The sequence below is a fragment of the Talpa europaea genome (assembly GCF_964194135.1).
Source record: "Talpa europaea genome assembly, chromosome: 3".
Lineage (NCBI taxonomy): Eukaryota > Metazoa > Chordata > Mammalia > Eulipotyphla > Talpidae > Talpa > Talpa europaea.
The window spans coordinates 82,246,121-82,273,182 of record NC_140069.1 but is presented as its reverse complement, the minus strand read 5'-3'; the positions used below and the strand labels follow the sequence as shown (position 1 = coordinate 82,273,182).

Sequence of the window (27,062 nt, the reverse complement as noted above, 5' to 3'; positions counted from 1 at the left end):
GATAAATAGAAGAGTTGGAATTTGAACTCAGGCTCTTAACCAGTTTGACACTACACTTTTGACTTTCACCGAATGCCACTGTTATAAACAAAGGTATTGCTCAAGATGGAGCATTATAAGTATCCTTCTTATTTTGTGCTTTATCTTATTTTTCCCTATCCAATTTACTTTGAAAATAATTCATATTGCTGTATCATATGTACTTTTATATAAAAAAATGACACTTTGAGCAAATAGGAGTACATATAGGTAAATAAAAAATAAACCAATAAATCATGCTAATTTACAGATTACCTGAATGGTGATTCAGAAATGAAAAGAGGATTTGTTTTTTATAAAATCATACAGATCAACACTATCCAATAGAAATATAATATGAACACATAGAGAAATTAAAATTTTCTAGTAGCCGCATAAGATAAATAAGAGGTCAAACTAATTTTTATATTATATTTAATCCAGAATATTGCAAATACAATTTCAACATGTAATCAATATTATGAAATTATTAATAAGATATGTCACATTCTTTTTTTCTCCACATAGGTCTCTGAAATTCAGCATGGATTTTCTCCACTGACACATCTCAATATAGAGTAGCCACATTTTTAGTGCTCCATGGCCACATTTGAGAAGAAGCTACCAGATGGGTAGTGCAGAGATGAATGGGGAAGCAGAGACCAGGTGGTTTTAGAGTACCTCACTGATTATTTGGTAGGAAACAAAGGTTTAAGGAATTCAGAGACTTACCCACGGCAAAGTCAGGATGAACACTTGGATTCCAGCTGTTTTTTCCACTGTTCATACTTCCAAGGTGAACGCAAATTCACTTCCACAAAGGACTGCCATCTGCCTTCCTGTCATTTTCCCACATCCACCATTAAACCTTACTCTGAGTTACGTATATGCTCTCAGGCCCTTCCATTCAGTGACTAACCTGTTCCTACAGAGCTCTAAATCAGACGTTCCACTGAAACCAGTGCCTACTTATTCTTTTTATTTTTATTTTACTTTTTGGTGTGTATTTTAAGGGATGAACAAGTTCTGGCAAATAACTGTTTCCTGCTTTTGTTATCTGCTATGCTGCATATTTTAATCAGAATGTGCACTGAGCACATATTTGGAAAGGACAGATCCCAACCTTTTTCTTTGCAGGGTTTATTATTATTTTACCTCTTCTGTTTGTCTTATGTTGGTCAAGCATTTGAGATTTTATGTCTCCATAAAGAATACAATAAAGGAAACTTAACTCTTCGGGAATTGAAAAACTAAAACCAAGATCAAACTCAGTCAATGTCTTACCTCTTCAAAGTCTAGTAGCCTCAGGTTATAACTGATTAAAAGATCATATCAGATTTTTACAACCTAGTAAGATTACTAACTCAATCCATGAATCATTCTTTCCTTTCACTGAGGAAGCCTGACAGGTGATGAGTTTATTCCCAATTCTTTGCCACAAATATAAAGGGAACCTGCAGCTGAGAATGCTTACAACCACCTACCTTCAGGGGCCCTTCAGTGAAACCACCTCAAATGCATTAAGTGTCTACTGGGCAATAACTGTTCTTCCTAGAATATGTGTTCTATGATTCTGGGCCCAGTATCAATCAATGTGGAAGAACAGGGGCTGTCATTAGATTCGATTAGTTAACTCCTTACTGTGATAGCTGCTAGAATTAGTTTCTTGAAACAAAAAATGTCCTCTTCTTGTCCCCCTTCACGTAATTATGTCAGTTGCATGAATCCCTTTCAGCTCTGTCAAAATTCTACTGTAATTACATATAATTAAAATTATGATTCTAATTGTAAATGAGTGTATGACATTGGTACATGTGGAACTATTTGTGGCCGCAGAAGCAGAGACTCCAGAGCTAATGCATTCAAAAATATAGAGCTGACTAGGCAGCTACACCAGAAGCTCGCTGGTTGCTGGTTCAGTTGCTGGCATTAGCAAGGGCTAAGTTGTGTGTCAGTGACAGCCACCCTTGACTATGGTTTTGGCTATAGTAAGGTGGGCACTCACCAACAGAATCAAGATTTGATTGCTTATCACCTGGTATTTTTATAAGGAGTTGATCATCTCTGGCCACTATGATGAAGTGAACTCAACCACCTCTGCATACCTTCTTCCCCTCATGCCTGACTTACATCCCATTTAGGGTGAAGCCTATTTCATTAACTGCCTGTTGTATAACCTTGGGCAAATCAACTGAACTCTATGATGATGAAGCATAGTATCAATAAAACAGCGTCTGCCCTCCCACTCTTATTGTAAAAGTCAAATGAAGTAATAAATGCAAAAGTGCTTTGCAGCTTACCAATAATAATAGCAAACTATTGTCTTTATTATTAATTTTGAATACTAATTAATTTTGAATACTAATTAATTTTGAATACCTGGGCCAGGTAGCATTTAAAATGCTTTACATGAAAATTCACTTAATCCTTACACTAATGCTATGAGGTAGGTACTACTATCAGCATCATTTTCCAGATGACAAAGCAGAAGCATAGAGGTTAGATAACATGTCTAAGATTTTGGGGTTTTTTTAAAGATTTTTTTAAATTTATTTATGCATAGAAGAACTGAGGTGTAGGCCAGAGGTGGCGGGGAGGTGGGGTTGGAGGTGAGAGGATTCACCAGATTCAGAGTGGGGTATAGGACAGGTGGATCTACTGAAATACACTGCTGAGGGGAGCAGCAGGTGAGACAGGAGAGGTCTGCTGCGCCATATGTGGGTTAGCTCCCTGGCTGGGGATTGAACTCAGACCACAGCAGTGAGACTTAACCCATAGGCAATCAGGGAGGTTCTTGCCTAAGATTATAAAGGCAGTAAATGGAAGGGCTAATTCAAACCTAGGTAGTCAGACTACAGAGCTCTAAGTTTTTACTTTCTCCCTACACAAATCTCAGGTTATAACATGTAATCTCAAAATAAAACTAGGAAAACTGGACATTATGTTGTATACAGCTCACTTCTCTCTAGGAAATAATTTATTGAGAAGTCAGCATAGTTGATAGGGCCTGCAAAAATCGACTAAATAGCTAGATCTCACAAGAGATGGTGGTCTAGCTTATATGCACGTGGACTGAACAGTCTTGAAAACCAACAACTCAAATGCAAAACTACCCCTTCAGACTTAACAAAAACAGAAGATACCAGTATTGTAGGTAGACAGGCAAAAGAGCTGTGGTATGTTTAATTTGCCACATCACCTAGATACATTTATGCTGTGTTTCGATTAACATAAATTGTGGTTCACTTGACCATAATTCAGTAACTAATCAGTGGATATGACCAAGGCCAGATATAGGCTATAATTGAAATAAACTGTAAAAATTTCCTTTCATCTCAACTCTAGTTGTATTACTTCTGCTCAAAGATATAGAACACTGATTTTGGTTAATATTGGAAGGAGGAGAAAGTTTAGGCAGAGAAATAAATCTGTGTTCTTAATCACCTACCCATACCTGTTACCTGAAGAAAATCTATTGACTTCTTTTTCTTTCCATTTCTTTACTTTGTTGGAATTCCTTCGCAAAGGTGCCCTATAATGACAATACACAGTCAGAGAAGGGAAGTGACACTTTCTCCTTAAATCCTTCTTTTACCAGAGGGCTTGCTTTATAACATCATGAAGTGCTTACCCCAGATCCACAAACTTCCGCTTAATTTTTCCTCCTTGCATCACCAATGAACTGGATGCCCTTGGTGATTTGGGACCTTTGGCACCATCTAGGACATATATATATGTAAAAATTATTATTTCCTTTAAAGCCATGAGTCAAAAGTCAGTGCATCTCTGAGTCTAAGGCATTTGCCTCAATTCCTAACTGTAAAAGAAAATAGTGGATGCCTTACTTTTAAAGGCAGAGGAAATATGGGCATGGTAAGGAATAGTCAGTTAAGCCAGAAGAGATCCTGCTAAACAGAGGCCTAACACTCATCCTGAAGTTTTAGCTTCAAATATAATAACAAGCAAAATAAACTAGAATAAACACTACTAAATCACTCTTTACATTCAAACATTACTTTCCTTTTATTCTTTCTCTGGCTGTAACTCTGCTTCAAACACCTGGGCTCTCTTCTTTACCTTTTTCTTGCCTTTGGGTTCTAGAGCATCTGACGGTAAATCAGCTTACTGCCACCCACATCCAAAGTCCAGCATAGAATATCGCTCCTGAGAGTCTAATAGATTTAGGGAGAAAGTGAGAGCCCATGTTTTCCCAGAGACCAGAAGGTCTCTGCCTTGCTAAGGGCCTGTGGCAATTCTGGAGTAGGGTGGGGCTGGACATGGGAGACACTACTTAAGCAGGAACTCAGGTGTCAAGTATTTCTATCTTTGAAAGATCTCTCTCAGAAGTAACCTGGATAGCCTCTTGTTATGTGGAGGACCCCAGATCTCCCCAGTGTTTTGAGCTGAAACATGTTTGCCTCTACAAGTGACGCGAGCACTCTGCAGTTCAGCAGCTGCCAGTGATGGGGCACTCGAAACACAGTCAAAGAGGCTTTACAAATGGAGTTTAATGTTAAATGTAGGATACTAGATTCCACTACTGGCCCTTATCCATCTCAGATCAGGTAGATAACTACTAAGGCACTACCTGGAACTATTTAGCAAAGGATGCTATTATCTTTTAGCGTATCCAGTTATTTGAGATAATTAACAAAGGGTGTTTTAAATTTCATGCTTTTTGTGTTTGTTGGTGTCTGTCTCTATCTTTTAAATTTTTTTTAAAAATTCTAGCAACTTTTCGACATGGAGTATAGAGAAAACAGCAGTCCTAAGAAATGTTTGATTAACCTTGCAAGCTAATATTTTTTATAGTTTTTGTTTATTTCAGGGATACTTTTTAAACACACATACCTTACAAAACATGAAGAACACACACAGTTCACATTTAACAGTCTATTACAAAGCACTAAAGAAGCACAGGATGATGACAAACACTCCAAGGATTTTTTTGTCATGAGCTTTTCATATTGGTAGTTAATGACAGACAGATTACAATAATCAAGTCCTTGAAATGTACATAATGAAACACAAGAGCCAGATATATGTCCGTGTTAAAAAATTCCATCTCTAGTCTCAAATATTTATTATGGACATTTGCATCATTATTCTTTGAGTAACTGAATTAAAAGGCTACAGATGTGACACATACACCTAAAAAAAATCCATAGACATAGCAAATGCGCCTTCTAAGGTGATTTTGCTAATGGACATTTAAGAAAAGCAAGATTACATTTTCTTAACAGAAGCAGAAGAAAAGAAAAAGTGCTGGGTTCTTCCAGATCAATCCTGAAGCATAAGGACTAGGATTGTGCAAAGTTAAAAATGATATTGCCTAGGGCCTCCCTGGTGGCGCAGCAGTTGAGCGCTGGGTTGCGGAGCTGCCCGCAGCCTCTGGGGCACGGGTTCGATCCCCGGCCACCAGGTGAGGGTCCCGCATGGCACACAGACCTCTCCTGCCGCCCGCTGTTCCCCTCAGCAGTGCACTTTGTCTGTCTGCCTGTTCTGCTCCATACTCTGGCTCTGGTGAAGTTCTCTCACCTTCCCATGCTTCTGACTGTACCCAATGCTTGTATAAATAAATAAATAAATCTTTAAAAAAAATGATATTGCCTAATTATTTTCTGAATTAAGGATAGCTGGGAGATGTTTTAATGAGTAGTGAGAAGAAAAGAGGAGACAATGTACATGGAAATACTCTGTAACCTATTAGTGCTGCAGTTATTTGGACATCTTGGGACTGAAACCTTGATTCTGCCCATCACAGAGCCTGCTGCTAGGCAACTTCACATCATTATCTCACACATTTGCCAAAGTGTGTTCCAAGGAACACTTGAATGCTTTCAAAAGACTGAAGAGGCAAGATTGAGTAATAATGCACTTTGCCATTTTAAATCAATCAAATGCATCTCTAATGCACATCAGAACTTCTAGTCTGTATAAAAACCAACAATGGATTGGTATGATTTCAGGAAATGAAAAAGAAATGTGACATTTTGCTTGTTTATTTAGTTACTTAGCTGCATGCAATATTTCCATTAGGCTTTTTGAAATCTCTCCAATACTACCTTCACAAGCAATTAGAAGTCTGAGTCCTCAGGTTGAGTGCCTCAGTTTTAAGCTTTGGCAACCTGGTCTACGTTTTCAACAGAAATAAGTGATCTCCTGATAGCTAAATACTAATGCTTTTTCCTGGATTATACTCTCCTTAATCTTGCTGTAAAAAGATGCTTTCTTTAATGTGGGATCTATGAAATCTACTACCTAGCCCTGGCTTCTCTCCTGAGCTCTGCGCCACATCTATTTTTTCTTTAAGTTAACCATCTTTTCCCCAGAATGTTTCTGATTTTCTATTTTCTGTCAATGACAAGACCATATTTTCTAAGGCTAGAAACCCTGTGATCAGTTTTGACTTCCTGACTTTCTCCCCCAGTAGCTATTCAACTTAACGTTTTATGGCTCTTGAGTCATCCTTTCTTGTCATTACCTCTTATTCACTTCACAGGTCTCCCATCTCATCTTTTCCACATCTAGTATCTTTTACTCTTTATTCCTTTGTTCAAACATCTTGTGGTTTCTAACAAGATGGTGAGGTATCTAAAGTATTTAATTCTAGAGCTACAGACTTAATTGACTTGTTGGATTTTTACATGCAACTACTCTAACCTGCAATACAGACTACCCCAGGATCAGCCCCATTCCTTTATGCTCAACGTTTGTGTACTTGTCTCTGCTGATTCCTTCTCCCTACCTCACATGCCTTCCTTCCCTACTTTTTTTTCAGTCCTTCAATGGCTACTCTAATTGTATGTTCCCTGTAAACAATCTTGTTATCAATCTCAGCTAGATATAATTTTGTCTTTCACTGAGCAATGATAAAATTGACTATTTTTTAATGGACAGAAGGCTAATGCAACATATTAATAATAAATGAATCCTGTAAAGATTTTGAAAAGCCAGGTCCTATTTACCCAGACGTTAATTCAACAAGTATTTTTGATGGCATCTTCTGCGTCAATCAATGTGCTCATATAATAACTTTATATAAACCTAGGATAAAAACCTCTAGAAATCAAGATCAGGAACTGATAGTGCTTAATTTATTCTATATAACCTTGCCTTAGCAAAAAGCCTATTGCTGTGTAATTCTAGATGCCAAAACTTTAGTATTAGGTTACTCAAAGATTAGGAATGAGGAAAATATTTCCACGCCTTCTACTACCATGTAACTTGTTTTATAAGCCCCTAGAAATAATATTGACTTCCTCTTATTTTAACTGAAAAGGAGTTTGATGTTTATCAGTTAGCCAGTTACAATTCTTTGTATCCTTATTTCTGTGATCCCACAAATATCAGACAAGATGATGACTCGTAAAGGTAGTATTGTTATGGTTTAGAAAACATACAACTTCAATTAGGTGTTCAACTAATACCAGAGTAGCTTCCATAGAACTGCAATGAAATATAGCCATAACTTAATGATGACCTTTACAGTAACTTGATAGACCAAAAGTAACGGCATACTATTTTCAAAAAAACCTATATAAATGGCACCAGTGACTGAGACATTTTCAATTTATCTAGCAGTATTGAGTGAAAGGAATATGTGTAGAACAAGGGCCAGCAAGCTTTTTCTGTAAAAGTGCCAGACAGTAAACATTTTAGGTATGTGGGCTAAACATTCTCTGTCACGACTACTCAACTTTGTCTTAGAGCATGAAAGGAGACAGTACGTAATTGAAGAGTGTGGCTGAGTTCCAAAAAGACTTTATTTATAAAAACAGGTGGGGACTCAATTTGGTTTTGATGGCTTCTATTCTAAAAGATCTGCACTGGGTATCTGGAGAGACATATTTATTCAAGAACCTTATTAGGTATTAATTATATGGCATATTTTTTGCTGGGAATGAAAAATACGAAGATGAGTAAGATAAATGAGGAAAACTTTGGTTCATGTTTGACAAAAAGATCACTTATTATCGCATGCAAATTGATAGAAAAGGAAAATTTACAGTGTGACAATTTCTATCAGAGAGAAGACTAATTCCCTTTACCTGGGAATAGGGTCCATTAGAAGAAGAAAGATTTAAGCGGGGATTTGAAAAAGTATCAGAATTTTCCTGGAGTAGAGTGTTAGGCAAGAATGTAAATGTGGAATCTAGTTTGGACTTGCGAGTATTGTTAAACCATATTCTAGTTCCATTACTGTTGCACCACTAACTTACAAAAACCACACATATAAACACACATACACCGAGGGAAATCAGGTTAACCCTACCTAACCTCTGTTGAGTCAAGGTCTGAATAGTGGATTTAGTCTCTTATAAGAACTTGACAGTTTTACAAAATGGTACTCTGCAAATTGGATTTTGAAGACAACAAAACTAGATGTGTTCATTTATATTTTATTAGCCCTTACAATGTTATAACAATGGAAGCCTGGGATTTCCCTAACGTTTTAATGACACTGAGGTCCATTTCTTGGGAAGTGAGTAGGTAGAATTCCTTTTATTTTTAATACATTAGCAATTTTTATGGGCTATTTTAAAACTTAGTTTATTTATTTTATGAGATCCCATTCTTTTTTTTTTCCTTACATCATTGTTCTCCCTTCATATATAGGTAGAATTCTTGAGGGTCATGAATAATAAGGCCGTTGCAGTGAAACAGGCAATTCACCAATCAGTTCAGTCTAATGAGTATATTCCATATATACATCCAATCAATCCTGAGCAACTTTCTGATTTATGAACCTAACAATCAGGAAGGAGAGAACAAATGAGTGATGTTGATTGTTATATCAGCTTATCCTCCCAAAGGATAAATTTAAAAATTACTAAATTTAAAAATTAGTATTCTGCTTTAGAAACCAGTGTTTTCTAAGTTTGAAGAGCATGAATCAGTTACTCTGAACTTGATTAAATCTGGGTATACTACTGAATTTCTGAACTTAGGAAGCTGAAGACTAGACTTTGACTTTCAAGGCATTTACTGGAGTCCATTGGCTGATATGTCTCCTTCTCTGACATGTTTCAACAGAGACTGAGAGTGGCAGGCAAGGAAATATAAGGCCTTACTAGCTGATAGTATGAATGTGGGGTGTCAGAAAGACCACTGTACTGGAGCTTAATCCCAAAGAAGAGGTGGTAACAAACCAGGGGAACACTGGAGAGAAGAATGGAATCCTCACATTTTACTATGCATTACTGTTAATGGACTGCAAAGCACAATTCACACCCATGTAATATGCCTTCAATCTGAGAATAAACATCTCCTGACTACAAAGATTCATAAATAAGTTAGAAGTAAGAGGCAGAGAGAAATAATGTAGACAAGATTTAGCCACTTTTGAAAATCTTTTGGCTAGATTTCATGTGTGAATGTTCTACTCATTGATTACAATACAATTCCTTTCAGATAGCTAGTTTGATAATTTCAAACACTGGAACACAAGCTCTCAAACTATAGCTCCAAAATATATGCTTCCATTGTTTCCCCTTCTTATGGACCGATTAAAGCTTATTATACATATTTTTCTGGAGTGATGATATAGAGGGTTTGCCATGAATACATGAAAGTGCTACTATAATTCAAAATTTAGGTTAATTAATGAGAGTTTTTCGAAGCCTTTAATTCTTTTGAAAGTAGGCCAAAATTACAGTGCAAGTCGTTCACCAACTTGACAACCATTTTTATGAATTAGCAGGCTTGACATATTTTCCCCTGCCTCCAATGGCATTTTGTACTCCTTAAGTCCTTGATTTTTGCCTCAGAACTTCTAGAAGATCTGTAGCTAAGAGCAGTCGGTGGAGGATAATTCCAGCCATCAGCAGGCTCAGGAAAGAAAACCAAGGAGAAAAGAGTAGGAATAAAATGATGATGCTTACCAAGATTGACAAAACAGAGTGGGCCCCCCAAATCAATTGTACTTCGATGTTCACAGTGTATTTGTAGAAAGATTACAAGTTTTGATCTGGCACAGATAAATGAGTATGGACTTTTCAAAAATACCGTGATATACAATCACATCTGCCATGTATATGGAAAACCACTGTTGAAGTGTGTTGGTAGATTCTTTCAAAGTTTTGGCAATCTGATGTGTATCTAATTTAAATGATCATGTCTGCTCATTAGTGAGATTTTTCATATTGTAGAAAAACATGAGTTTTCTTTTCAATGAATTTATGGTTTATATCCTTGGCCTATTTTTGACATTTAAAAAATTCATTGAAGCTACTTGTATATTAGTGATAAGATCTACCAATTAACTTTGGTTTTGGGGTCCTTTTTTAAGCTTATTGACTTACTGAAATCAAGTATGAGGTGAAGACTTGCTGGGCTATAGGGTATGTTTTACCAGGTAAAACCAAATGGTATCCAAAGAGTATTCAGATCTACCTGTAGATACTCAATGGGTCATTTCACATATTCACTAGCATTTGATTATATCAGACTAATTTTTTTTGCCTGCTAGTAGATATAAAGAGGTATCTTGTCTGACTTATTTCACACTTTTCTGATTATTAATGCAGTTGACCACCTTTTCATAAATAGTATGGTAATTTGCTTTTTAGTTTTCTGCTAAGTGCTGTTCAGGATATTACATCTTTTCCTTCTCATTAGCTATCTTCTTATTGTGATTTATAGGAGTTATAATATAATATAGATACTAATTCTTAGTTATATGAGCAGTAAATATCTTCTCCAAGTTTGTGGGATTCTTTATTGTATCTTTTGAAAAAGAGATTTTAAAAAAAATTTTAGTATCAATTGATTTTATCATTCTCTTTCTTAAGTTTTATGCTTTTTGTGTTTTAAGATAGCTTCCTAACCCTAAGGGCGCAAAATATACCCCCATATAGTCTTTTAAAAGTTTTAAAGTTTTTGTATTATCCAGTTAAGTCTTAAATCTACTTGGAATGGATTTTTCAGATCATATGAAATGAAGGGAAATTTATTATAATTTTTAAACTATGTATAACCAATTTTCCCAAGACAATCCATTAAAAACTTTATTATTGCTCTGCTGATCTACCCATGAATTTGTCATATATATACATATGCAATATATATGTGCAATATACATATATAATATATATAATCTGCTTCTAAATTTTTATTCTGTGCCTTAGACTATTTGTACTTCTCTATAGAAATAATATACAAAATTGTTTCTATCACTTTTTAAATAATTCCAGGAATCAAATAAGCCAAGATCATCCACCTTATTCTGAAGAGATTTTTTAAAATTTTGGCCTTTTGTACTTTCTTATAAATTTTAGAATCATCTTGTCAAGTTCCATTAATGTCCACTGAACTGACTTTTTAGATCAGTATGGACAGAAATGACATTCTTTTTTACCACTCAATTTTTCAAAAAGACAAAAGAATTTTACAATGAACAAACATTTATCTGCCACCTGGATTTTACAATTCCAATTTTTATAAATGTGCTTTATTATGTAGCTATCCCTCTATTCATCCAGTACTTCATTAATTTCTAATTATATTTCAAAATATGTTATTAGACAGTTCACCTTACCAAGATGAAGATATTCAATTTTATATATTTATTTTACATCTAAGCACTTAATCTTTTAAATAAACACCCACACTTTGCTCAAATAAACACTTGTTGCTTCTGTTCAAAATTTATAGATTAATTTTATGCAATTAGAATATTCTCAAAATGGTAAAAACAGTGATGACAGTTGGTTTATGCCTAATTTTTGAGCCAATGATTTAAGATTCAATATTTAACAGGGACTTTCTGTGGTTGCTCTCTGGTAACTAACCAATCATATTTACATAATTTCCTTCTAATCTAATTTTTACTTATGTTTTTCCTGGAAATATCTGATGAAATACATTCAATGCTCCTCAACTTCTATAAATATTATAATATTTTATGTCATTTCCTTTGCTGATATGATGATCTACATTGTTAGATGTTCTTATTTTTAATTTGGGTTTTATTAAGGTAACATTGGTTTGAACACCTTATATTATTCAGAAATAATGCCAACTCTTCAGGAGTATGTTATTTCTAATGTTCAACTATCCTCACATTTTAAGAATTAATTCTACCTAATTATGAAATAAAACTTAATTTGTACTCTTAGATTGAATTTACTTGGGAACATATTTTAAATGAATCTACATGCAGAAGATTTTCTTCCTATGTTCAAACTTTACTAGTTTTTAACACTTTAGCTTCATAAAGTGAATGAGAAATATCCTACCTGGAATAACTAACATAAAGTAGAGTCTAATTTTTAATAGGTTTGGCAGAATAGAATTATAAAACCACTTTAGCCAAGTGCCTTTCTAAATAGAAGCTACAGCAGTAGATTTCATATCTGTGATTACTGGTTTCTTCTTAGACCAATTTGAGTTATATCCTGGTAGGAAATTCTCTAATTTATTTAGATTTTCAAATCTACTACCATAAAGTTTTCATAATATTTTTTTAAAAAAAATAGTTGTTTTGACCCCTGTATCTTCTTTTTTAATTCTAATGTTGTGTTGTTCTTATTCTTTATTTTTTAATGCATCCTTCCAATGGGCTATTCACTTTTACCTGGAATTATTTGTACACTTTACTGTAATTTTTTTGTAGGGGAAAGTTCGGAATAGGCTTTCACGTCAATAAAAATTCATTAAATTGAGTTTCCTGTTCTCTCTGCTTTCTGTTCTTTGGTTGTTCTTTTCCTATTACTTAGAATATTTATTTTATTTGCCTTCAGCATTTATTTTTAACAATAAAAGCATTTTAATTTATACATGTTCCTCTGAGTACGGTATGCTCTGGCTACCAATTCAACTTCTGGAAATTTGTTCTACAGAAATAAAAGCTTCATAATATAAAACTGAAGCACAAGGAAGCTCATATTTTTTCACAGTGTTAAGCAAACAAGCAAATAAACAACAACAAAAACTTCCAGGACACAGACAAAATGTCCATCAATTATTTAATGGTTGCTTCAGCTATATTATAGACTCACTGCAGAAAATTATCTTCTCATTTAAATTTGTATATATTGCCCCAGAGATGTCCATAAAATATTATGTGTAAAATAGAATTGCAGAGGGCCTCCCCAGTGGTGCAGCGGTTGAGTGCTGGGTTGCGAAGCTGCCCATAGCCTTTGCAGTGTCGGTTCGATCCCCGGCTGCTCCCCAGCCACCGGCGGAGGGTCCCGCATGGCGCGCAGACCTCTCCTGCCGCCCGCTGCTCCCCTCAGCAGTGTGTTTCGTCAGTCTGGCTGTTCTGCTCCCCGCTCTGGCTCTGGTGAATTCTCTCACCCTCCAGCGCTTCTGACTGTACCCAGTGCTTGTATAAATAAATAAATAAATCTTTAAAAAAAAAAAAACCCAGAATTGCAGAATAATGTGATTGATATCATTCATTTTTGTGGGGCAAAAATGTTACATAAAAAACACACACACACCAAAAAGCATTTGTGTTTATATGTATGCCTTTAAGATGTGAAAGATAATATAACCAAATGTATTTGTTTACTTTAAATGAACATGTCAGATGGGGTATGGGAATGAACTTATACTTAACATATCACTGAACTAGCTTAAACACAGACTGACAATGTCTATAAACTAAAACATACAATCAGATAAACAGAAACCTATGAACACTTCTATGAAATTCTGATATTAATTCTAAGAGTCTACTTTCATATTTAATTTACTAATCTCCCTGCATTACCATAGCTTCTCTACACATCCTTTTGTAATATAAATCATTATTGTTAAAGTTTCTTCTCAATAAAAGACAAGAAAATGGTTAAGACCGATATAGTGTTCATTTTCACACTATGTTTCTACGTAACTACATTAGTGTTAACTGAAATTCTGGGTTTTTAGACTATGAAATCTCTAGACGTCCTCCTGAAGAATTTCCTTCGATACCAAACTTGAGGAGAGTTGAAGTAGTAAAATAATAACCAAATAGGAAAAGAGAAAAATAATAAAATTAATTAGCAGGGGGTGTCTCTTAGCCCATAACAGAAAAGGAAAGCAATATTGATTATTAGCAACCAACTATGATTATTACAAAAAAGCCATTATTATTTTGCACAAATAGAAGTGTTAATGAAGTCAGACAAAACAAAAAAGGAGCCTACAAATTAAACAATACCTTTTTCTTGTAATATTTTCTTGGTGGTAGCTTGATGGTGGCAAGGAGATTCTTCCATTTCTTGATCAGATTTTGAAGAAGAGAGTGAAGTATCTCCCAACGTAGAGGAGGAAGGCTCCCTTTCCGGGTGCAGGGGTCCTCCTTGAAATTCAGTGGCGAGGTCATGTGAGAAGGGCACACTGCTAGCCACTGGGGTGAGGGATGGAGCACCAGAATCTGATTCTGGAGAAGATGTTCTCAAACCCTTGGGCAGAAGTGATTTGGTAACATGCATGTGGTTATAAAAACTGTCTGAAGGCTGTTGGTATAAGAGATCATAAAGGAGGTTATGCACTCAGCTTCAGTTCCATCTAATACTCATTTTGAAATCAGACCGACCTGTTTTAAGAGAATCCCCAAGAAAACCAATTTTTGTTTGTTGATTTACAGATGAGACCGCATAGTTACAACAATTTACCATATTACCACTGTAGTTAACACAGATACCTAAGACATACAGAAACAATTACTTGTATATTCATACTTCTCTACTAGGTAGAGCCCACAGCTGAATATTAAAAGCACCATCATGAAATCAGACATTATGGCTAATGAGCTTAAGACTAAGTAGAGAAAGAACCCGGATTATAATAACAACTCAAGTGAAGGAAAAATTGAGGACACAGGACGTGAACTGTTCCAGCTGTTTCCAACTATGAATAGAATTTGGCTGCAGGAAAATCATTATCTTCAATAAGCTGTTGGAACGATTATCTAGACCAACACTGCAAACCAGAAAATAGTCAATGGTGCTCACCTTTCGTTCTAGACTGTCCTCTCCATCTGTTGAGCTGACACTATCATACAGTCTTGTCCTAGAGGGCTTCTGACGTCTGTTTTTCACGGAGAGTTGAGCTCGGGTTTTCAGTGCTTTTGAATCTAGGCGCTCTGTCTCTGGAACCGCTTCATTCAAATCTAAGAAAGAACAGGACAAAATAATCAGAGAGAAAAGCCTTTGGAGAGCACTGACAAAGAGACCACAGACACTGGGAACAAAATCTCAAGGTCATCAGTAACACCACGCAAGAAAACAGCTGGCAACCAAGAAAGGTCCTCTGATGGATAACCTACAAGTAACAGAGAAATCCCTGAGGTTTAGGAGAAAAGTACAAAGTCTAAGAGGAAACCAACAGTGAAGGGGAACAAGGCAACAACAAAAATCTAACTTTGAAAGACCATAAGACCTAGCTATAACATATCTATTAAAAGCACTGATTTCTATTTGTTTATTTATGCATAGGCATATGCAGTATTTGATGAACATAAAGAAGAAGATATGTCAGAGTTGGTGATCTTATTAATTTTTTTAAAAAGATTTATTTTATTTATTTATGCATACAAGAACTGGGATCTAGGCCAGAGGTGAGGGGGTGAGAGGATTCACCAGAGATAGAATGGAGAGCGAACAGGCGGATCTACGAAACACACTGCTGAAGGAGCAACAGCAAGACAGGAGACGTCTGCTATGCCATATGCGGGCTAGCTCTCTGGCTGGGGTTTGAACTCAGGTTGTAGCGGCAATAATGTGATAGCAGTGAGACAAAACCTACATCCCAGAGTTGGTGATCTTAACAGCAAAGTACACAAACTTATGGAAAAGTTGCCAGGCCAAGCCTAGGTAACAAAAAGTGGCCATCAGCATTCATTTTCTACAGCAAAATTTAATAAGCTGTAAAGTCTCTATCATTTTGGTCTTAATATATATTTTTTTTCTAGCCAAAACAGGTTATGACAATCTAGCTCATTCTTCTTTGAACTCTCTAGAATGACCAGTGAAGAATTTAAGCTAACTCAGGAAATAAAAGAAGATCAGGTTACCCAAACAGTTTAACAAACAGAAACAATACAGTATTATGGGTGGGTAGCATATATATCCCCCTTTCTTTCATTAACATATAAGTTTATATTCCAAGTTATGACTATGTGCCTCTGTCTGTCTCACTTCTTTTTTCTGGAGAACATCTCTTCCCCCCTGGGAACACCACCAATTTTCCAAAGTAAAATGTTTAAGTCTTTTAATAAAAAAAAAGAGTCAATGAGAAAAGGAGAAGAAAATGAGTAAATTGGAACACAAAGAGAATGAACTGGTAAGGCTTAAGGGAGGGTCAACATGGTGCTCTTTAATCTGCCTCTTGCCACCTTTCATCTTGTTCCCGGATTCCAAGATACCATTCTACAGGGGAAGGAGAAAGGTTACTATTAACACACATAGGTGTTGGCTGAGGAAAAGTGCTCTCTGGATGCTTGTAGTTTTCACTCTTGTGAATGTTGTTACTCCTTATAAACAATGTAGTTCGATCACTAATCCTATTTTATCTTTTCAGAATGGCTGTCATTAAATGAAGTCACAATGCTCAAGGAATTGATAATTAACTGCTTCTGGATTAAAATTATCAAAGCAAATAACTATTGCAGTCATTTACGAGCACTGATATTAATAGAATAAAATAATTTCTTACAGTAGTATTACCCACAGGAGATTGTTGTTCACAGTACTATTATGAAGATGTGCTCTAAATATAATAGAAAACCAAAACAAGGAAGCATCTCAGTTTGTACTTCTCTTATTTACAGAATTTAACATTTGGCATATGGGTCTAACAAATTAAATGTATTTTACTCTAGGAAATATACCCACTCAATGACTTTAACTTTTCATTTCCTATATTGGAAAGAAAAGTAAATATTCAGAGAGTCAGCCATTCAGATATATAAAAGACAATACTTTCTAATTACTTATACCTTTATTTTTTACGTCAGTGGAGATACCATAATCTCCTTGATCACTTTAACTTCCTTCTTCTAGGAAAATCTAAACTTGCGAACTTGCGGCTGCTGATTAAAAGTTCATTACTGGTGATAATTTGTAGAGAATTAACCTTACAAGTTCTTGTTTACATACAAAATGTGGAAATACCACACAGATGAAAGTAAGTCAACTGTCATACCTGCAGGTCTCACAGCTTATCTACCTTCTATTTAGATTGAAAATTCTATAACACAAAGCAACTTCATACGCACTATCTCATGTATTCCTCATGATAGACCAAGAGAAGAATGTGTTGCACAAGTTACTAGAATAAGATTTTAATGTCATTAGAGTTCAGTGTTTACAGTGCTGAAAATCACACATGATGCAACTTTTCAAGGAAACTGACTTTCCAACAGGCTATCCATGAAATACTATCATTAATCTTCCACATGTGTTAAGAGAGCATTACGAAAGGAAGACATGTTGAAAACTATGAAAACATTATTTCTCAAATGATTTCTGGTTAGTTGGTTTAATAATAGTTTTGGCTACATGATGACAAAAAGTCCCAAGGAGGGAAGCTCATTTTACTTTTGTAATCATGACACGTTTTGCAATAGAATCCTGGCCCTGAAGGACCCTGCAAATCACCCAACAAACAGGATTGCAGGAGCTATTCCCTCACTATGTACTGAACAAATAAATTGAGGGATCATAAGAACTACTTATTACCAAGGTTCAGCGTGTAGGGAATTTAGATTCCTGGCTCCATTACTATTCAGTAATTTACTAGGAACCGGAATCAGACAACCACAAAATGACAATCTGGTATATTTGTTTTAATATCAGCTAGTGCTGATTACATGCAAAGGCTGGAGCGCTCACATGGGCCACATCGATTAATGATGCATTTAGCCTGAGTCTGAAAAGCAGTGCCTTACATGCATTCCATTACTAACAAAATATTGAAAACAAATATCTCTGGTCTTTTTATAGTAGTAACTCATGATTACAAATCAGGAATTCATATTATATCCTGAGGGGGGGGGAAATCTTTCTTAAGAACAAAAAAAATGGAATGGAGCTGAGAACTTTCGCTCCAACAGCCAAAAGAAAGTTGGAAGACATGCTGTTCAGAAGAAGCAACTAGTACAGACCCAAGTCACATCTCCTGTGGCAGGATTAGAGGAGACGCTTGAAGATACCAGGCGAGTGGGTAAAAGACTATGTGCTCACTGCATGGGAGATTCCCCTGACCACCCTAAGCTACCTTTTCCTATTACATCATTATAGGAATCAGAACAAAACATTCAGAAGACGGTTAGGGATTTATTCGCAGACAAGAAAACCAAGCCTCAAGGAAGGTCACTAACTCGGTATTAACTGTACCACAATCAATCTGTGGAGGAGACTGGACAGGTCTCAGTCTTCAGAAACCGATTCCCCCTCCATAAGGTCGCTCTCAAATCTGAAGGCAAACGTCAAAAGTACTCTTCTGCCTTCTTTGAATCCTTTAAGTCTTACTTTATCTTCCATACAAAAATACATGCCATGCACTAACTTTGTAAATTCCCAGAAGTATATACAGCATCAGAATAATAAATAAACCAACAAACCAAACCAGGGGCTTTCACTTGGCTTATCCAAGGAACAAAATTCTTACATAAAAAAATTTAGCTGCCTGTTTTGTGGACAGCAATGTGGCAGGAGAAACACAACCGGCTCAACATTTCTAAGTTAGATGTTACACTAAGTGCCATCACTGTCATTCACTCTCTACAGAGGTTTTAACCAGTAAAGTAACACTGCTTGTATAAACTCCAAACCCATGCTCTCCCGCTACCCCTTCTCTCCAGTGTGTCTTGTTCTGCTGTTTATACAAGTCAGAGGAAAATTGCTTTTCTCTCCTCCATTTTTTCTTTCAGACCTTCTAGCCTCTGACATAGCCTATTTCTGCCTCAAATGCAGCTAGAAATACAAAAGAGCAGACTTGAGAGGATCAATAAGGATAGATAGAAAATACAGAAAAGATATGAAGTAGTAAATGACAGAACAGTTTTGAGTGGGTGGGGACTCTGCCTTACTATACCTGCATTTTAACACTAGCTTCAGGACTGCTTCAGACTGGATCCTTTAAAAGAATTTAATGGATTCGATTACGATTTCAGCAGCTGTTAGGAAAAATGCTCTGTGAAATTAGGATGTTATATATCATATTACACAGAGACTGGTTCCCTAAAGTAATGCTGTGAGTCATTCCATTTTTTCACTAGGTTGACGTTATTTTTGACGTAAATGGAATGCTGCCCACAGATCAGATATAGACAGCAAGGCACTAGGGGCATGGAGCAGCATAACAATGGGGTCTGCTCTGCATTCTTACGTGTATTATTCCCCTCAAAAACAGACATACCTCATGCCATCACAGTGCCTGACTTGTGCTATTAGCAACTGAAATGCTGAGTATAATGAGGCACTTGGTGGCATTTTTAAACTTGAACACTATCTGCATATCATTCACAGTCACTGCAAGTTCATAAAAGATGGGCCCGTGGGGCTTTGGTTTGATACATATTACATTCAGAGATAGGTTTATGTAGCTCAGAGAAGCGTGTCAAATTGTTACCAGGGGAGTAGACCTGGAGTTAGTCTTTCTTGAATAAAATCCAGAACAGTGATTCTGCCACTAAATTGGGCAATTAACTAAGCTCAGAATCCTCATCTGCAAAACGGGCAAACTGATCACATAATAATAATAATTACATTGTTTGGGGATTAAATGCATTAATAGTAAGGTATAAAAGAGCTTAGAAGAGTGGTACATAATAAGCACTCAATAAATATCTTTTATTTCTGACATGAAAACGTAGCAAGACGTTAAGTAACTAAAGTAAGTTATAGAACACTGTGTATTCATTTGAACAATTTAAAAAACAGTAACTTGAAATACATACTCTGTTGGTAAATATATGCAGATGCTGGCATAGAAAAAGAACTAAAAAGATAATACTTTGTACTGATAATGTGGTTACCTCTGAAGAAGGTACTAGATTTGGAAACCTGGATCAAAGGGAATTTTAATCTTATTTGTAGTGTCAAAATTTTTTGGTATTTTTTTATAATATAATAAAAAGATATAGTAAGAAGGAATATAAATATTCAGTATATTTTCCTTCAGGGACACTAAAGTCCATTCTAATCTGATAGTCCCAGTATTTTAAGACCTGTTGTTCCTATAAACTGATGTCAGCCTGTCCCACATGAGAAGAATGGTCTTTTTTGACATCTGCATTGGTTGCTTTCTTGCTACTTACTGCCAGATGATTTTGCCTAAATAAGGTCCTGTCCTACTTTTTTTTAGTTGTATAGGAAAACTGTCATGAATAAGACAGTCATTTGAGACCAAGTTCACCAACTTCAGCTCATCTTATGATAGCATAAGGTGAGGAATTCTCACTCTGAACTCTATTAATGGTTGTTTGGGGTTTTTCTGTTACCTGAGCATTGATACATTTTGTACTCTAAATAGTATTTATGAAAATTTCTAGGAACATTTCACAAGTAGATGATTACTTCTTTCTAATCTTTTCATGAGGACCAAGTTTATTATTATGTAGACTATACATGTCTTCTGCTTATCTTTAAAAAATATTAAGGAATTCCTGTTTTAACTTCCTTATTAATGAATGCAATCGCAAAACATCTGTATAGCCTTTCAACATAATTTGGTTATTTGTTTCAGGGTAGGACTCCATCAGGGCAGTCTGATATCTAACTTTGTTTCTTCAGCTGATGGTCAGCCTAAACTCCAATTCTCAGAGGGCAGAGAGATTCAAATTCTGTTTTCTCAGGAATGAATGCTTAGTAATGTCACTAGGATGTGCCAGGAATTTGAGACTGCAAGTCAGAAAAAAAACTATCTGATATAGTCTATATTCCACCAAATATCACTTGAAATACTTATAATAGTTGTTTGATTCCAAGAATGAGAAAGGTTACAGTATTTAGATTTAGACAACAGAGAAAGGCATTTAAATATGTTGGGATTCCTTCAGTGTTGGAGGCCTTTAAAATCTGATTGAAAAGACTTCTCTGCACAACCTATTACTCAAAAAATATAAAATGTGATCTAATGGGCAAAATGACTAGGAACCACATACTTCCGTAAGAACTATAAGATCATGTATACAAACAGAATCTAGATGAGGAGGGCAGGGGTATGTAGATATCCTTTTCTCTACATTATCATGTCTCTGACATGACAACAATAAATAAGCTTTTGTGTTATCTCAAGGTTGCCTACAAGAATCTAACTAGTTTCTCAGTTAAAAACTCTGGATATTAGTAATTACATTCACGCTAATTGGCTTCCTTGATCAGTACAGGAAGGATTCAGGTCTTCTGTCTTTAGTAGGAAATAACTTCAGTTACTTGAGAGGACAGTTGTTGGCTTCCTTAATGGGAGAGTCTATCAACTAGGGGAAGACTTAGTTATGCATATCATTAGAAGATTTAAGAAAACTTAAAGTTGGGCTTCCTTCATGGTGCAGGGATTAAAGTCTCAGTACTATCAAGCTATCACCAGCCACTGCAGCAAGAGTTTGATCCCCTGCCAAGGAGCTACCCCCATGGCACAGCAGACCTCTCCTGTCTTACCCGCTGCTCCCCTCAGCAGTGTATTTCAGTAGATCTGCCTGTTCTGCTCCCCACTCTGTTGAATCCTCTCACCCCCTGCACCTCTGGCCTACATCCCAGTTCTTGTATGCATAACTAAATAAAAATAAATCTTTAATTAAAAAGAGAAAACTGGGGCCTCCCCTGGTGGCGCACGCAGTTAAGCACCGTGCTGTGAAGCAGCCCACAGCCTCTGCAGAACGGGATCGATCCCAGCCGGCAGGCGAGGGTCCCACATGGTGAGCAGACCTCTCCTGCTTTGCCCGCTGCTCCTCTCAGCAGTGTATTTCATCAGTCTGCCTGTTCTATTCCCCGCTCTGTCTCTGGTGGATCCTCTTAGCCTCCTGAACATCTGGCCCGTACCCTGGTTCTTGTATAAATAAATAAATAAATAAATCCTAAAAAAAAGTTCACAGTACTGGTAAGTATAATGTAATATATGCATAAGAATTTAAGTACTTGCAAAGACTGGCAGTCCTTAAAAATGTTACTTGAATAAATCAAACATTGATTTTAAAAACAAAATAACTATCTGGAAGACTTTGTATAGTACTCAAAAGCCCTCGGAGTAATTTATTCTAACTTTTTTAAAGTTTCTTCCAGGACAGACATAATTATTGTACAGTGCTGAGGTAGAACATAACTTTATATGCACTGAGATACGATCATAACTTGATGTAAGTGCCCTGCGTTAACAGAAAAAAATCCCTAAATCTTGATGCTGTAATTACTAAACAATATGGCTGGCACACTGTTCAAATACCCTCCCTGCCCCCCCCACACATACAAAAGAATTTCCTGATGCTAATTCCAAAAATAGTTGTTAATTACTCATTTTAAATTTTATAGATGCTGTGATCCCATGATTGAGTGTGTTTCCCTCTTGGTGGGTAGATAAACCTGTGGTCACCTTGAAAAAAAACCACAGAACTCACAGCATGCACTTCATATACAAACCAATCTTTTCAGCATCTTCTTCCTACTTTTATACCCCTCTGTTCTGTCTTCTGAGCCTATTCTTTTAATCAGTTTCACATTACATTAACTAGGCAGTATCTTGCATTAGAATTCTTGGTGAATCACAGCATATTTACGCAAGCTTTACGCGAAGGGAATTATAACCCATAATGGATTAAAAACTGTCTTTGCTTTCAGAAGATCACCATTAATCTTACAATTCTATAGCAAGCAAATAAAATTCAAAAGCCAAAGTAAAATATATAGTAGTCCTGTTTACTTAAAATGGATAGGAAATGGCTAAATTTAAGCTCCTTCTAACAAAATAACTTCTTATGAAGACTTCAGATATCTCCTAGTACTAATATACAGACTGGAAGGTATGGTGACTTCCATGAATATATGAAGGTACATGAGAAATATGAACAAATAATTGTCATTTTGCAGCTGACTACTCTTCTGATTACCTTGTTGATTTGGCAATACAAGTCTCAATGGCTTACACTGTAGACAAATGCAAAACTTGCACAAAACTAGACAGCAATTTAGGTGCTTTGCTTTTTGAGTTAAGAGGACAGATTTTTGGCTTTAATGATATGCCTGAAATCAATAAGTATTGATTTCTCATTCATTTGGCTTGTTCATTAAAATTTCCCATAGTGATTTACTGGGAATGTTCACCCTTTAATTAGTGGAGCTAAATAATATTTCATGGTCAAAATTATTTATTGGGGATTAAAAGTTATTGAAAATAACTTCTTCAGGAAAAATAAAAATTGTGGAAGTTTACCAAGAAATTATATTTGTATGCATGATTTAAAAAAAAAGCTTCACTCTATTGCAGAATTCTCTCTTACTCCATTTTAGAATTAAACAATGTGACAGCATGGAATAATGACCTCATTGCTCTGTATCTAATGCTCTTGTATAAGACACTCCTGATAATGTAGTGCAAGCATTCACTTTCCTTTTAATGACTTTCATTTTAATGAATTCTAGCTTTAATCATGCCTTTAACCTTATTTTAAAATTCTGGGTTCTTATACTAAAAGTGAATGCTTAATATACTCTCAGACTACTAGGAAATAAATCAGAAGTGATGGTAGGGGTCTGGCCTGCCCTCCTACATACAGGTATGAAAAAAGTCACAACCACTGAGGCTCAGAGAAGGCAAAAGGACATGGATAGAGCCCCAGCAAAACAAAATTTCTAGAAGGAGTCCAGTGACTCAGGAACATCCTTCTCAATGTAAACATCTGGCTAGGGCTGGATTATTTTTCTCTTACCTAGTTTTGAAAATATGATTTTAAGCCTAAAAATTCTTTTGTGGTTCTTCTCACTCTTATTTTTCAATGATGCTACTTACAATTTTCTATTTTATTTTTTTTTAATAGAGGCATGTTATTTATTTATTTATTTATTTATTTATTTATTATATTTGTTTGTTTGTTTTTGTTTATACATGCACTGGGTACAGTCAGAAGCGCCGGAGGGTGAGAGAATTCACCAGAGCCAGAGCGGGGAGCAGAGCAGGCAGAAGAACTGAAGTACACTGCTGAGGGGAGCAGCGGGCGGCAGGAGAGGTCTGCGCACCATGTGGGATCCTCCTCCGGTGGCCGGGGAGCAGCTTCGCAACCCAGCGCTCAACCGCTGCGCCACCGGGGAGGCCCCAATTTTCTATTTTAAAATATTTCATTTGGGCCTCCCCGGTGGCGCAGCGGTTGAGCGCTGGGTTGCGAAGCTGCCCGCAGCCTCTGCAGCGCCGGTTCGATTCCCGGCTTCTCCCCGGCCACCAGAGGAAGGTCCCACATGTCGTGCAGACTTCTCCTGCCACCCACTGCTCCCCTCAGCAGTGTACTTCGGTCCTTCTGCCTGTTCTGCTACCCGCTCTGGCTCTGGTGAATTCTCTCACCCTCCCACGCTTCTGACTGTACCCAGAGCATGTATAAACAAAAACAAACGAACAAACAAATAAATAAATAAATAAAACATGCCTCTATTTAAAAAAAAAATAATAAAAAAAATAAAATAAAATATTTCATTTGTAAAAAAATGTATACCATATGTGTAAGTCATACAGAAAAAGAAATATATGTGGGGGGAAGCCATCCATGAACCTACCATCAAGCTTAAAAGCAAAATCCTTACTTTTGAAGCCCTTTCTCTGCCCCATTTCTAGTTGTAGCCCTTGCATTTTTCTCCTAGTTACTTCACAAATGTATGCCTAGTAGAAAGATTTGGCTTGCTTTTTAACTTTATACACTTGTCAGTTGCTGAAACCATACTATACTGCTTCAATCACCATAACTTAAAAAGGAATCTCAGCATGTGAAGGAACAAGTTCTTTCATTAGGTTCTTCCTTAGGAGTATCTTGACTATTCTGGGCTAAGTTTTTTTTTTTTTTTTAAAGATTTATTTATTTATACATACAAGAGCTGGGGTACAGGCCAGAGGTGAGGGGAGCAGCGGGCAAGGCAGGAGAGGTCTCCTGTACCATGTGGGTTGCTCCCTGGCCACTGGGGATCGAACTCATGCTGCAGAGGTTGTGGATAGCTTCATAGGTTGTGTCTTAAGCCCTTGCGCCACCAGGGAGGCCCTAAGTTGTTTTCTCATATACATAACACGGTAGCAAGCTATTTTAAAATAATCAAAGCCTTGTTTAAATTCTGTTGGAAATTCTATGGAATATACAGATTAATTTGGTATAACAGCACCAATTTATATAGGTCATCCTTGAATGTCTTCTGTTAAATTTTTACTGGCTACCTTATATTTTTGCTTCTGTTGTAAATGGCATCTTATAAAAACTAACATTTCTGTTAGAATTCACTGGTAAATAATGATTCTGAGTCACTTGCTCTGCAAAACTCATATTAACTCTAATGGTCTACAGACTTTTTTTTTTCATGTATTCAACTCATTGTCAGTACATAATGATAGTTTTGGTTACTTTTCTCACTCTATATCTTTTATTTCTTTGTCTTGTCTAGTACTTGCTAGGACCTCCAGTAGAAAATCCATGTGATCTCTATCAGTGAAGCTGCTTTGGTGCTACATTGTGGAAGTGCCCGGATCAACAGATTGTGTTTCTCCTATCTTTCTCCAAGGTTTTATATCATTGAAATATTTGTCAGTCTCCTCCAAGGCAAGATTAAGATGAGTGAAACTGTTCATTCTAGTACTTTCCATATTTTCTCCTCACATTCCACCTGATGTCTATCTTTTCCTCTGTCCATTTTTATGTTAAGAGAATCAAGATAATCACTACTTTTTTCCACTTTGCCATGTTTTTCTAAAGTTTTCAACAGCAGATTCCTAAACGATATCCTTGTCAGAGTCTTTTGATATTTTACTTAATTCTGTTGTATTTTTTCATTAAGCTTCTTAATTTTAAAGGGAATTTTTAATTTTAATATTTTACCACTTAATACAATGTTTGAAAAAGATTTTGTTAGATTCCCAAAATCAAGTTTAAAAAGCATGTCTAATTAATCTTCACCATGAGTAAGTATTCAGCTTTGTTAAATGTTTATTTTCTCTTCCTCGCTGAGATAATTATATACTCTTATTTTTGCTAGCTAATGTGTGAATTACGTGAATTATGTGAGCTTTTAAACCAGCTCTGTGTTCCTTACGTAGACACAAGTTAGCCATGATTTTTTTTACACAGGTAAGTTTCTGGTTTCTGTTATTTTGGCTTAGGATATTTAATAGCTTTCAGTATATATATTTACTCATAATTCATCCTGAATCTTGAGATCATTCTTGGATGATTTCCACCCCTGTCCTTTTATTTTTTTTTAAAGATTTATTTATTTATGCATAAAAGAGCTGGGGTGCAGGCCAGAGATGGGGGGGGGTTGAGAGGATTCACCAGAGACAGAGTGGGGAGCAGGACAGGCAGATGTACTGAAATACATTGCTGAGGGGAGCAGTGGGAGAGACAGGAAAGGTCTGCTGCACTATGTGGGTCACCTGTGGATAGTTCTGTGTCTTAACACTTCATAGTTCTGTGTCTTAACACTTTGCACCATCAGGGATGCCCTCCCCCTTTGCCCTTTTGAAATATATCCTTTATAAGTTTATTTTCTGAAAACCTATTGGGGAAATTGTTTAATTTAATTTATTTTTTTAAAGATTTATTTATGCATATAAGAACTGGGGTATAGGCCAGAGGCGTGGGGGTGGTAAGAGGATTCACCAGAGACAGAGTGGGGAACAGAACAGGCAGATTGACTGAAATACACTGTTGAGGGGAGCATTGGCTGAGTCGGGAGAGGTCTGCTGCGCATTGTGGGTAGCTTCCTGGCCAGGGATAGAACTTATGTGCAGTGGCTGCTGATAGCTTCATAGGTGGCGTCTTCACCCCTTACGCCAGCAGGGCGGCCCGAAATTGTTTAATTTTAAATACATTTCTTGCCTATTTTTAGAAGATACTCTTGTTAAACAGACATATGGATAAGACTGATTAA

General features: G+C 36.3%; 1 protein-coding gene across 5 annotated transcripts in view; it reads right to left on the bottom strand.

The window, feature by feature from the left end:
• PPP1R9A (protein phosphatase 1 regulatory subunit 9A) overlaps positions 1–27,062 on the bottom strand; it is a gene marked incomplete at both ends in the record, with an annotated part of 277,895 nt that overhangs the window by 10,524 nt on the left and 240,309 nt on the right. For 2 of the 5 annotated variants that reach the window (XM_084230157.1, XM_084230158.1), the window contains 4 exons: positions 3,473–3,550; positions 3,650–3,737; positions 14,168–14,411; positions 14,964–15,121. In XM_084230157.1, the coding sequence (XP_084086283.1) occupies positions 3,473–3,550; positions 3,650–3,737; positions 14,168–14,411; positions 14,964–15,121 (568 nt within the window). Of the gene's footprint in view, positions 1–3,472; positions 3,551–3,649; positions 3,738–14,167; positions 14,466–14,963; positions 15,122–27,062 lie in introns of all 5 variants that reach the window. The other 3 variants (XM_084230160.1, XM_084230161.1, XM_084230159.1) reach the window with 2 other exon arrangements.